The following is a 14,248-nucleotide window of genomic DNA, read 5'->3' as shown; positions in this document are numbered from 1 at the left end:
TATTATTTCTCCCCTAAAACTAAGTGCAGTACCTTTCCCCCATACCTTGTTTCCATATAATTAGGGGCATCAGACTGTCACTGTAATGTTGTGCTCTCCTCTTACTCAGTCACCTAGCTTAGAATCTTTTTGCTTTTGTTTTTGTAGCAGCAGCCCTCCCCACCCAGTTACGCTCATCTTTGCTTTTGAGGCTTTCACCCAGCCTTTCATTCTGAGTTACCATATTTTCACTTTTAAATTCCCATACCAGGTTGGAAGTGTAAACTTTGCATTATAGAGAACTTAACCATCTTCCTTCCAAGATTCCTGTGACGTACTCAAGGATAGTGTCAGATGCACCCTCGGTATTTATTTGTGTTACAGTAGCACCCGTTGTGCTGGGCACTGTACAAATACGTAGTCAGAGGCAAAGAGTTTACTGCCCCAAAGATTTTACAATGTACATAGACAAGTAATGAACAAAGGGAGGGGAAAGGGATACAATGTCAGCAAAGTGGCAGGGTGGTGATAATCATGTATTGATGGTGTTCCATTTTGGGGGTCACTGAGACAAGTAATTTACAAATGGTAAGGGACAGGGAAACAATAAAAATATGTACAAAAAGAAAAGGAGGACTTGTGGCACCTTAGAGACTAACAAATTTATTTGAGCATAAGCTTTCATGAGCTACAGCTACAGCTCATTTGCATTCTATGAAGTGGGCTGTAGCTCACGAAAGCTTATGCTCAAATAAATTTGTTAGTCTCTAAGGTGCCACAAGTACTCCTTTTCTTTTTGTGAATACAGACTAACACGGCTGCTCCTCTAAGTATGTACAGTTTAACATACCGTACACACACAAAGACGCCCCTCAAATTAATCGTCGTTAGTTGGCTAACTTCAATTATTAAACAAACATTGTAAATTTTCTCTTTTCAGTATAAGACAAGTAAAGAGGGCAGCGCAATGGGCATCACTATATCTCATGCGTCCATGCTGGCCCACTGTCACGCATTGACCCAGTCATGCGGTTACTCAGAAGGTACGTTCCGTAGAGGTCCTTCAAAAATAATACATATTGATATTTACATTAAGCAAAACATACTGTATCTTATGTTGGGAAAGCATTTTTAGTACCCTATCTCCAGTCTTATAGTGACATTTTTCATTGTTGAAGGAAAGTGCTGTTTACTTGCTTGTAATTGACATGAAATATGAAGAAAAATAAGGAGCCACTTGTAACTTCATCCACAGCATGTATTAAGTAGCTCTAATCTGAGACCCTGGTTAACCTGCTCAGTTGATTGTATGTGTCCATCTCATACCATCTAATTTCACACTGTTGAGAAAAAAAGTCTTCTATGACCATACGTGTACGTGTTAGCAACATACTAATTAAAACACGAGTTGAAATAAATAGAACTAATATTTGATTTCTTGGACAATCCAAGTAAATCTTGCAACTCTGAAAGGGTTAATCAGCAACAACTTTTGCTGATCAGACTGAAGGCTTCACAACAGTGGGAGGATCAATATCTTTATTGTATTATGAATATGTGGCCTGTTTTTTTCCGTACAGCCGACAGTAGTATGCTCCTAATGTGCATGTACTGGTGGAGTAACTGCATGTGCAGAAAATCACACCCTAAAAGAACAGCCAGTACAGGGGGGGTTTACTGGTCATATTCACAGGGTAGGTTTTTGCCAGCAGTTTCCAATTTTTGATCAGTCTTTAAGCAAAATTATGAATACATGTGTTTCCACATCAACTTGTGTAAAAAAAAAAAAAAAAAAAGTTTGTTTTCGTGTAAGACTTGTATAAATTTATTAAATGTAGCCATTATTATTGGCAATCAGCTTCCCTCCCCCTGAAAGTGTGCTTGCTTTACCCTTTTGTATTTTTAAGCCAAAATACGTGAAGTGTACGTAAATAGCAGCTGATAGCTTTATCAATTTGAAAGTAAATATATAGCAATCACTGCTCAGAATTGCAAAAAAAAAAAAAAAATTCCAAATTTTAAAATACACCAGTAAACTATGCCCTTTAGTAAGGGGTAGGCAACTGTATTGAAGCTGTTGTCACAAGTTTAGTATTCAATATTTTTAATTATATGTTTATCCAAATAGCAATCTAGTGTCAACATAATGCTTTTTAATTTTCAGAAGAATGTTTGCCTCGAATGAATTAAATTAAGGTTTAAAACAATCCATGTTCAATCTGCCCGTCACTTTTTTTCTGTTAAAAAGGAATTCACAGAATCTTCAATAACAGCCTTTTTTAAAAAAATACCAAGAATGACTCTTAATTACCAGTACATATCTGTTACCAGTTGGAGACTATTAACAGCAGAGTCCCAATCCCCAACCTGCACTTTGACTTCATACTCTCTTTTCTCTAGACTAAACTTGTTAAAACCACTTAATCTGTTCATAAATTTTACCTCCTAATCCTTCTGTCATCTTTGTCACCTTTATTTGGATTCCCTTCAGTTTCAATGTCATTTTGGCTCAATCTTCCAAGGTGCTGAGCATTCTGGCCCAATTGCAGCAAAATTGTATGCCCCCAAGCCTGCCCCGGCTTGCCCCTGTCATCCTCTCCTCACTCCTCTGCAGTCAAGCAAGTCAGGCTGCTTTCTCCTTCTCCAGGCTGCCCAGGGACCAATCCAGCAGTGGGGGCAGCGAGAGGATAAGAGAGACAGTCTCCTTGCTCTCTGTTCTAGGCCTGGCACCCAGGAGGAAGATTCCATGGTTCAGCATGCTCAGTCCAGTCAGTACACAGGAGCTGTGTGGGGCTGGAGCATGATCATTGTGGATGGTGTTTTCCGAAAATAATTCTGCCAGCTTCTCTATCAAACCTCCGTTGAGCACATGCAAACTGATTTTCACTTGTAACTTAGCCAAATTTGGGTGAACTTTCTCAGGACACTAAGCCATCCATCTCTGACAGCAGGGCAATCCTAATTCCAAGTCCCTGCTCCGAAACATGAAGGGTGCTAGAGTTTCTCAGTGAGACAAATGTCAAAATGAAGAAAGAAAGAAAAAGAAAACTAACATGGACAAAACAACATTTTTCTCTAATCGCATTCTTTGAAACACTCGAACTTTTTTAGCTGAAACTTAAAAGATACACACCTATATTCAGCCTGAGATAAAAACCCAGCATGGAAAAATTTCAGCTCAAACTATTAAAGATTAGCAAAGTTGTAAGCAATCGAAAATAAGGTGTTATAATTGAAAGTGTCAGGGGCCAGGCAACCTTAACTATAGGCATCACTGCTCATGTCGTCTGTAACAAATGATGATACAAGGACAATTGTAACAAGTAACTTAAGATGCTGTAGGCTTTAGCAGACTGTGTACACGTAATAGGAGCATGGTAATGTGACTTTGGCTTATTCCTTTTCTGAAAGTCTTACAAATTTCACAGCTCCTTTGGGAGATACACCATGCTTCTCAAATGTTCTAAAGGTTTGGCCACTGTGGTGGTCAGCAAATGTAACCAAAGTCTTCATCAACTTTCAGCTGAAACGTTAACAAATGTGCTGGATTTCAAAAGGGAAGCTGGTCTGTGGCACGGAGTTTTAACAGTGAGTGTTTGAATACATTCAATAATGAAGAATTGTATTATTTGTATTATCATAGTGTCTCGGCACCCAGTCATGGACCAGGGCCCCGTTGTGCTAGGTGCTGTACAAAAAACAGGAGAAAAAGACCGTTCCTGTCCCAAAGCACTTACAATCTAAATGTCAGGCAAGAGACAGCACGTGGATAGACACAGACAGACGAGCGCAAGGAGACAGTACTGGGGAGCGGGACAGTCCATGGTCTCTGTACACCAGCAGCTTAGCTGCTGTCAATTTTTTTGCAGGCCTCACAGCAAAGGAGCGTTTTGAGGAGTATTTTGAAGGTGGAGAGTAGGGCTAGTTTTGTGGATGGTTACAAGGAGCTTCCTTAAGTGTGAGGGGCAGCATGGGAGAAAGCATGATGGTGCCTGTTTGAACATGTAACAAACAAGCAGTGGACACTGGCATCCTGGGCCATTGAGAAATGGGAGCTGACTTGTTGATACGGAGTGAGATGATAGGGTGGAGATTGGTTGTGAAGGACCTTGAAAGTGAAGACAAGAAGCTTATGTTTGGCATGATAGAGAAGAGGCAGCCAGTGAAGGGATGCAAAGAAAGAGAAGACGTGGTCAAAGCGATAAGCTAGGGAAACGATCGTCTCAGCAGCATTCTGAATGGATGTGAGTGAGGCGAGGTTGCATTTGTCAAGGACAGAGAAGGATGGTTGTAGTAACCAAGATGCAAGATGATGAGAGCTTGGACAAAAGGTTTAGCTGTGTGGATGGATCTTAAAGATGTTATGCAGAAATAATCTGCATGACAGTCCCAGCTTGGATGTGAGGACCTAGAGAAACGTGTGGGTCACAGATGGCGCACAGATTACGGGCCTGAGTGACAGGTAGAATAGTGGTATTGTCTACATTGATCGAGAAAGGAGATAGTGGGGAGGGCCTTGGGGAGGAAGATTAAAGAGCTGCGTTTTAGCCATGTTGTGGTTGAGCTGATGGCTAGAAATTCACAAAGAGATGTCAGACGGGCTGAATTTTAGTTTTGACAGGGGACAGATCTGGAGGAGAGAGGTAGATGTATGAACTGTCCATATAGAGATGGTAGTTGAATTTGTGTTTGCAGATGAGATTGCCAGAGGAAAAAAGTTTTAGAGAAGAGAAGAGGACCTAGGACAGAACCCTGTGGAATCTGGAGTGGGGGCATTGAGGAAGATCCTTCAAAGGACACACTGAAGGATCAATTAGAGAGGTAGGAGGAGAACAAGAAGAGGACAGTCATAGAAAGCAAGGGAGGACAAGATTTTAAGAAGAGTATGTTGGAGGGTAGGGTTTCTCTGGTATTTTGATATCCGAATGAATGAATGAACAAACTACATCAAGGATTCAAATAACACTTGCTGATATATAGTGATAAATAGATTTAGGCACATAGGAAATGTTGTTTGTTTGGATATATGCATTTATCCTGCTTGCGTGGTGTTAGATGGCACTGAACATGCGCTGCAGCTGTGATATTTTAAATGTATCCGTGTAGTTCATTTACTCTTTGAGACATTTGAATGTTTAACTTACAGAGCGTAATGAACAGAATGCACGTTGTCAGTATCCCCTATGCATTAATGAAGGTTAATCCGCTTTCCTGGATACAGAAAGTCTGCTCATACAAAGGTAATCTGAAAGTACTTTGACTTGATCCATCCATCCCCTAATGAGCCAAAACAAAGACATTGCGAAGTGTGTTACTGCTGAAATGGGCCAACTAAGCAAAATTGGAGAAAAACCTAAAACTTCAAAGGGGCAAGAAAAACCTGTTAGTGTACGATTAGATGCCACTGCTATCTTATCACAGCTGATTTCCTTTTGTCACTGCATCCAACTGATGTTTGAGCCTTCCGAGCCTCAGACTTCACTGATACTGCTATTTAGTTTTTCTTCAGTGCTGATGTATTTCTGCTGATGCAGATGCACTGAGGAATGAAGAACAAGCCCACCCTTTTGCCTCTTCCCTCTCGGGATGCTGTGTGTGGGAGGGAGAGAAGGTATCCATGCCATGAGAAAGAGCATATTTCTTCAGCTCAGTAGTACTCGGAATGATAGTGAGTATTCAACTTCTACAATTAAGACAGCCTGGAGGTACTGAAACTACACGGAGTCTGGTGGCACCTTAAAGACTAACAGATTTATTTGGGCATAAGCTTTCGTGGGTAAAAAACACACTTCTTCAGATGCATGGAGTGAAAATTACAGATGCAGGCGTTATTATACGGACACATGAAGAGAAGCACATAGCACAGTGTAGATACCGCGTTAGGTCGATAGAAAGCTATGTCACTCAGCGGAGTGATTTTTTTCACAACCCTGAGCAACATAAGTTACATCGACATAAACAGCAGTGTAGGCCAGGTCCTGTAGCATTTTGGTCATAAAAGCTACTCTTCGGCAACATTACAGTTCAGGATTGCAAATCACCAGGTGCTGATGTCGAAATATGATCACCTGAATTATGAGAAGTTCAGTGCTTGTATTGACCATTTACCACTGGAACACCAAGGTTAGTTTAGTGCCAGAAGAAAGGGGGTTCAGCTCTTGGCAAAGATGTCTTTGCAGGCTTCACTTGATGTGGCCGACACCACAGTAGTGACAAGATGAGCTTCCTGGTGTCAGTTGTCTAGTTTCCCGTGGGAGGTACAATTGAATGGCCACGAGCTCTTTGTGGACTCCACAGATGATTTACTCAATACCCTAAAAAGAAAAGGAGGACTTGTGGCACCTTAGAGACTAACAAATTTATTTGAGCATAAGCTTTCGTGAGCTACAGCTCACTCCGTCGGATGCATTCAGTGGAAAATACAGTGGGGAGATTTATATACACAGAGAACATGAAACAATGGGTGTTACCATCTGAATTTTTCATACACCCATTGTTTCATATGCTCTGTGTATATAAAATCTCCCCACTGTATGCATCCGATGAAGTGAGCTGTAGCTCACGGAAGCTTCTGCTCAAATAAATTTGTTAGTCTCTAAGGTGCCACAAGTACTCCTTTTCTTTTTGCAAATACAGACTAACACGGCTGCTACTCTGAAACCTGTGAATACTCTAAAGGACTCTAGGGCTACACTTAGATCCTTGGGGATATATATACCTGCAAATAAAAGGAAACTCAGAGGTCTCAGTCAGTACAAAGATACCGTCCTGCTCAATTTTCTACCTTTCATAGACCATCTGAACCACCAGCTGAGAGGCTGAGATTTTCTAAAAAGGAAATCATTACCTCAGCTGCTTCATTCCCATCAACATCTTCCAAACGCCAGTTTTGATGGTTTGGTCAAGAGTCTGAACCACTGAATAGTCAGGATTTCTTGACTGCACCATTCCATCCCTTTTCTCAGTTTGGACACTCTCCCTCTATACCAACACGTGTGGCAGCCTATAACATCAGACAGTGGAGGCCATTACTTCTGGTTATACGCTCCAGTTTACCTCCAATCGGTCTCCCTTTCCCCATCCCTCTTTAGAGACCCCTCTCACAATCAGTTGCTGAGACAGGAGATCACCTTGTTCCTAAGTCTAGGGGCCATAGAACCAGTTCCACTTCAACACTATTCAAGGAGTTTTCTGCTACCCAAGAAAAACAAAGGTTGGAGGCCAATACTAGATCTCAGACAATTGAACAAGTAAGTCAGACATCTGAAATTCAGAACAGAGTCCCTAGCAGCTATAATTTCCCCCGTGGAGTCTGGGGACTGGTTGGTGACTCTCAGCCTCAAAGATGCATACTTCCACGTAGCAATTCATCCCTCTCAAAAAAAATTCTTCATTTTTCCACTTGAGCACGATCCCTACCAGTACAGTAGGCTTTGGCTTTCTTCTGTCCCATGGGTTTTTCTCAAACATCCTGGTGTTTGCAGCCACCTACCTCCGTTGTCTAGGAATATCAGGTTTTCCCTACCTCTACAACTGGCTCCTCAAAAGATGGTCTGATCAGGAAGTGCTGTTGGCAGTTCAACCAACTTCACCTTTTCACAGTTTAGTTACACAGCAAATACTTTTTAATAAGTATTTCTGGATGCATGATGGGCAAGGCTTAGCTCCCTCCTGACAGGACATGTGATATGCCCAGTGTGTTCGCCACATATGTGGCCTATTTAAAATCATTACTTTGGTTTTAATATTTTTTTTTTTACTTTCAGCTCGTGTAGCAGTAGTAAAATCACGTGATATGCACTGGTCGCTTTTGGCTCAGCGGGATCAAAGAGATGTTAACCTCAGCTCTTTACGAATGCTAATAGTGGCAGATGGAGCTAATCCATGTAAGCATGGGGATAATATTTTACATTTCTATAGTGTCTTTCAACCCCGGGTGTATGGAAGCATATTGCAAGTTATTTACAGTGCCTGTCACACTGACAGTGAGCAAACCTTAGTGAGGGAGCTCAGCAGCCAGGAGAACAGCTGATCGACAGCAAAACAGAGTAGGGTGGGACAGTTCTTGACCAAGGATATTAGGGCAAAAGTCTGCTCTCATAAAGTGTTCCAAGAGATCTCGAACAGCTACAAAGAGCCTCCAGGAATGCAATCGCTGAAAGAACTCACAGAAATGACATGCTGTATGGAAGTCCATTTATTTACCGTGGAAGGAGGAAAGGCTGAACTGATCTAGTGAGGATTAAATGTGTGGTTCCAAAGAGTTTAGATAGTTGAGACCTGATGCTTAGGGCATTAGACCATTTACTCTGTAATAAAATGTTGAAAATTATACCCACAGAACTACCTACAATACTGTTACCACCATCCATTAATACTCAAACAATCACACACAACTTGGTAGTCGTTTATCAGTGATTGAAGCATGATGGTAGTATAAGGCCCAGGAGCAATACAGAATGACTTGAACCATCTTAGAAATTAACTCTGAAGTGTGCTGGCTGGAAAATTTTCCCTGCTACAATAAAATGGAATTTAAAATAATAAAGCTCAGGGCCCACGTGTCATTTTTTCACATGGGTCTGACATAGAGTTCTGAACACAAATGGAGCTTTTCAAAATCATGTAATGATTTTTAGAAGATGTGTATGCATCCTGGTCCCATGATACCTGCAGGAAACTTTATATGAGACAATTTTCAGAATTTTAATGACTGATCATTTATACCTTTACTAGATCCCTTGCAAAATTCCATGATTTTTAACTTTGCCTTTGCAGGGAGAGTTTCTCCACTGATTTCACTTTGTGAATTAGTTAATCATTAAGGACCATATTTTAAAGGAATTGAGCAATGCAACACCTAACTGATTTAGGAGTCTAAATCTCATTTTCAGAAGGGCTTTAGGCACTTAGGAGCCAAAATTCCATCAACAGTTGATAGGTTTTAGGGTCCTAAGTGCCTAAAGCCCTTTTGAAAATGGGAAGTAGACTCTTAAATCAGTTAGGCGTTGCACTGCTGAGTGCAGCAATGACTGACTACCTGTGAATATCTGGGCCTGACTGTTAGGATTTTGTGCAGCTCTGTTGCTTAAACACTAATGGGGTATGCTGTTCTTTAAAGAATAATCTGTCAAAAGTATGACTTGATGACATGTGGTGTGAGGACATTTGCATATTCTACAGCTAAATCACAGGTAAAAATAAATATGGAAATTCTATTAGGGCAAAATGGATTTTTTTCAGCATTCTCTCTCCTTGCAATCACGCATGCGTTTCCCTTTTTGTGATTTATTGTATTTAGGGTCAATATCTTCCTGTGATGCATTCCTCAACGTATTTCAGTCCAGAGGTTTGAGACCAGAAGTTATCTGTCCCTGTGCCAGTTCTTCAGAGGCATTAACGGTTGCTATTCGCAGGTATTATATTTAGTGAGAATTTAACTAAATACATTTCTAACCTAGGCAAAATGTATGCTCTTCAAGTAGTGTCCCCATGGGAACTCCACTTCAAGTGCTAATGCCCTTGCTCAGAGATTTTTCAGTTGGCAGTGTCTGTTCGACCCACACGTGTCCTGTGCCTCCTAGTGCCAGATACCGAGGCCTTATGGGGCTGTGGTGCAAACAGCTCTCAGTTCCTTCTCAACTGCCTCAGTTTGAGATGGAACGCTAGCGTGTCCGCCTGAGCATACCTCAGCTTTTTAGGTATTTTGACAGTGGTTTAAATAGTTTCTGTAGTTAGTTATAGTTAGATAAGTAGTGAGGGGATTGTTTGATTCCTCTTTTTTCCCCTTGGGGAGACTTATTTTTTCCTGGCAGGGCATGCTTGGCTTGTCAGGTTTCAGATGTTGCCTCTCCTGCCAAGAGGCTATCCCTGTAAACAATGGCTGCTCTGACTGTGTCCATTGCTTGGGGGAGTTCCACGTCTCCCAGAAGTGCAACTTTTGCCTAGCCCTCAAGTCCAGGGGAAAGGTAAACAGAGATTAAACTCAGACTGCTAATCATAGACCAACTTCTGAGTCAGGTCAGGAGACTCCCCCCTGTACGTCTGTCTTGGGGCAGATCCATGGTTCCATCAGCGCAGGCTTCCCCTAAGAAAGGGAAAACTTTGGACACCTCAGGGAAGGATTCCCAAAAGAGGAACATGGACCTTCACCTTAAGATGCCATCTTCAAAAAAGACCAGGACGTGGCAAGATCTACAGTCTCCAAAGCCTTGACCTCCCATTTCGGTACCATTGAGTCAAAGGACTCCTCCTCTGGTACCAGCGGGGCCGTAAAATCCCGGAGCATGAATGAGAGACGTGGGTTTGGTAGGACTTCAGTACCTTCTAGCAGCAAAGAGGTCAAGTATAGACACTTGGGACTGGCACCGTCGAGTTCAGCGCACCCGTCGGTACCCATGCATGCGGTGTCCTTGGCACCAAGCAAGCAATGGCACCAGACACCATCAGTGTCTATTTCAGTACACCGACCAGCAGTGGCTGTTGGCTTTGGTGACTGTGGCATTGCCTACTGCATCACTACCAGTCCCCTATTCAGTACCACAGGAGTTCAGATATGCTAAAGATTTCTCTATAATGGATGACTGAGAGTCCCTGCTCCTCATGGGTACAGAGCGTCTCTCTGTATTGAGGCCCCAATCTCTGGACTACCACTATCCGGTACCACAGTACTTTACCAGTTTCTCCAGGTGCTCCTCCTTTTACTTTTGAGGGCATTCTGCGCCTAAAAATTCTGTGCACAATATTTTTAAATTCTACAAAATTCTGAAAGTTTTATCGGTCAATAAATAAATGCAGAGGCTCCAGCATGGCAGTGGGGAGCACATACCACTTGCTACATGAAGGTGGGAGATCACCCTGCAGCCTCCCCAGTGTTCCCACCCCCTACCCTGGGGACACGGACTCAGCGGTGAAGCTGCACCAGACCCTGACACAGCACAAGGCCTGGGCCTACCCCAGAAACACCCTGGGGCCCTGCCCCTCTGCACCAGGTGTATGGCAGGCAGGCTCAACCAGGCAGAAAGGGGAGGGGATCAGTGTGGGGGGATCCAGGTGTGGGGTGAGAGGATTCTGTGTGGGACAATCTGGGTGCAGGCAACTCAGTGGAGAGTCTAGGTGTGGGGGGATCTGGATGCACAGAGGCTCATTTGGGGGTGCGTTTCCAGGTGCAGGGCAATGGGACTCTTCAGGAGATTCCAGGTGAAAGTGGTTGGCGCTCAGCAGGGGGGTCTGGGTGTGGGGGTCTCAGCAGGGAGACTGGGGGAGTGGGGCTTTGTGCTGTGGGGGTCTGGATGCAGCTAGTTGAGTGATGCGTAACTGCTCTTGCAGCTTCTCTTTGCTTCCGTGTCAGAAAGTCATTTTTCTGCAGTGAAGCAAAGAAATCTGCAGGGGACATAAATTCTGCGCATGCGCAGTGGCACACAATTCCCCCAGGAGTATCCTTTGGATGAGATGGAGGTGGATGAAAGAGACTTCCAGTTGGTCTCCTTTATTTCTGTTTTGGTTTCTCCAACATATCCTTTCAGGAACCCATTCTCTGAAATCAGGGAAAATCAGAATCATTATCAAGAGTGGTGGAATCAGCCCTGCATGCCACCCTCTCTCCAGTATTACCCCCCACCCCCATGGCCATACTGGACCCCTGGGCTGCCTATCGACAACAATTTGCCAGACCACCGATACCATATTATCTGGAGGCTAGAGTTGTCCAGCCCTCTCGTTCCCGCAGCACCCCCACAGGCAGAGGTGTTTGAGGAGCAGGAGGCCAGGGAGGATAAGGAGGCCAGCTCTCAAGCACCTATTTCATCCTCATTTCTGGCTGAAGCTCTCTTCCATCTTCCATGGCTGGTGATTTTCAGCAATTTCGAGACCTCATAAAGAGGGTAGCTGACGCTCTTCGGATTCCACATGAAGGAGTCCAGGACTCACAACACAAACTGTTGGATATCCTGCAGTCAGCAACACCCGCCAGGGTGCTGTTGCCCATTAACGAGACACTACTAGATCAAGCTACGCCAGTGTGGCAGACACCGGCCACTATTCCGCCCACGTGTGAACAGGCAGGTAACGCAGCACAAGGAACCATAGGGTACATGCGCAGGCCAAACGGACAATCAGAGTACAACTTCCGGTTACCCAAAAGACAAAAATTAGAGAGGCTCATCTGAGGCTTGCTCAGTGTCTCATTTTAAAGATCACCTTTGAAACTGGCCTTGTGCCCTTTTCCCCTACTTTACGATGAATACAGATGATCTGACTGAGGGTTGTTTTTTTTTTTTTGCATCTGCTTCAGAAATGTCAGTCGTATCCAGTCTGATCTTCCCTGGTTTTGTAGGAGATCTCAAGGATGCTGAGTGTGAGCTCTGTAATAACATTAACTGAAGGAATGAGGGTATTGAGTCTTTAGCTAAACGGCTTCCTCTCTTTAAAATGTTAACATTTGTTTAACATAAGTGAGTAATTTTTAAAAAAAAAGTTTTAACCATCTAAAAAATACCACTGGGAATCCAAAGGGCTCTGAGGAGCACTCTTAGGGAAGGGAAAATAACTATTTTGTAGTCAGTGAAAATTGATGTAATTGTTCAGCAGGGTCACAGATAGGAACGTTTTTGAGTAATTTGTTGTCAAAATACACTGTTTTCTTGAAAAGTATCTATTTCAATTAAGTTTTAGTTGGGAAGGTTTCTGAGGTTAAGGGTTCAGTCTCCAGTGAGTGAGGGAAACCCCTGAATTGAAAATTTAACTTTCTTGATCTGGAAAACAGATGTTTCGATACTGTTCCATTTTGCAAAAACGTTCAAAAGGTTTTGGGTTTGTTCCAATATGGAATAAGAACAGATTTCAGAACCTCACAATTTGTCTCAAAATGCAATTGGCAGTCTCCAGCGAGCTGTACTCAGAGTATACACACAACTGAATGCATTCCTTCAAAAGTCAAGACTGGTTTTAGTTTATCTTTACAGTGGTGGGAGATTGCCCATTTGGTTAGAGAACTAATGGTTCTACATCCTCATCTCCCCACGATGACAGGACCCATACTAAAGAATTACACCAGCATTTAAATAGGAACACACATTACAGGGTGCAAACACTTAGACAGATAAGTAGAGAGAGAAGATCACAGGGCTTCCTTCCATATTAAAATGTTACTACCACCACCACCACATGGATCCTACATAGCTCGTTTCATCTGTAGATCTCATTGCACTTTACAAAGAGAGAACAATATAATTATCCCCGTTTTACAGATGGGGAAACTGAGGCACGGAGGTGAGGCAACTTGCCCAAGGTCACCCAGCGAGCGGCAGAATCAGGAACCGAGCCCAGGTCTCCTGAGTCCTGGTCAAGTGCTGTATCCACTAGACCACACTACTAAAAGGTTTTTGGTCTGTGGTAAATGAAGTACTGTAAATAATATCAGTTAGAGCCCAGCTTTAGTTGGTCTCCTCACTGATATGGCTTCCATGGGTAAACTTGCCATGCACTTTCATCCCTGACAGAACTGCACAGAGCTTCTTTGTTGAATGTGTTGTCATTGGGGTGTTCCCAGTGTCATTGCTGTTTTGATATTTTACTTTGTTTTTCAGACCTCCAGATTTGGGCGGGCCACCCCCTGGGAAAGCAGTGTTGTCTATGAATTGTTTGAGTTACAGCGTGATTAGAGTGGATACAGAAGAAAAATTGTCAGTACTCACTGTACAGGATGTTGGTCAGGTTATGCCTGGAGGTAGGATGAGTATACTTCATGTATATTTAATAGAAGTCCACTGAATTTCTGATGATGTTGTGGTGTATTTTGGTTTGATCAAATAAGTAGCACTCTGTCCTGGATGAAAGTGGCCTTACAGCTGTACAGCCTGCTGCCTTAGCATGTGTGCTTTAATTCTTGAAAGTATATTTTAAGAGCAGTCTGAAAGTATCAAATATTAAAAATCTGAGTACATGAGGGAGCTATTTTAATCTGATTTTTAGTTTGGAATGAGAGGAGGTGTTGCTTTTGATTCATTCTTCCACTGGACCACATTATTGGTAGAATTAAGGTGTAACAAACTACTGTGTATTTCTTAAGTGGAGCTACTTAATTGTTGAATGGCATAACAAAAATAAAATAAAGGGAAAAATTAAGATATGCTGTATATTCTAGCTGCTCTTTTGTCTTATCCCACCAGTTCTTTCTTCTGCCAATTGATGATGATATTACTGTTCCTCTCGTATGGTCCTCCTTTTGGCAGTTGTTTTAAAGCATATTTGCAAGTAGCTAAAATTATTT

The 14,248-nt window shown here is 42.7% G+C and overlaps 1 protein-coding gene across 9 annotated transcripts in view; it reads left to right on the top strand.

The window, feature by feature from the left end:
• The window catches only part of DIP2A (disco interacting protein 2 homolog A), a 237,154-nt gene that overhangs the window by 168,243 nt on the left and 54,663 nt on the right, over positions 1-14,248 (top strand). For all 9 annotated transcript variants that reach the window (XR_005227324.2, XR_005227325.2, XM_037912377.2 and 6 more), the window contains 6 exons: positions 920-1,022; positions 3,503-3,567; positions 5,126-5,219; positions 7,746-7,865; positions 9,281-9,395; positions 13,566-13,705. Coding sequence is in view for 7 of the 9 variants with exons in the window: in XM_037912377.2 (XP_037768305.1) it covers positions 920-1,022; positions 3,503-3,567; positions 5,126-5,219; positions 7,746-7,865; positions 9,281-9,395; positions 13,566-13,705 (637 nt within the window). In the remaining 2 variants the exon portion in view is untranslated. The remainder of the gene's footprint in view (positions 1-919; positions 1,023-3,502; positions 3,568-5,125; positions 5,220-7,745; positions 7,866-9,280; positions 9,396-13,565; positions 13,706-14,248) is intronic.

This window comes from Chelonia mydas, chromosome 11, assembly GCF_015237465.2.
Source record: "Chelonia mydas isolate rCheMyd1 chromosome 11, rCheMyd1.pri.v2, whole genome shotgun sequence".
NCBI classification, from domain to species: Eukaryota; Metazoa; Chordata; order Testudines; family Cheloniidae; genus Chelonia; species Chelonia mydas.
Note: the sequence above shows the minus strand (reverse complement) of the source record. Positions and strands in the feature narration are given on the sequence as shown.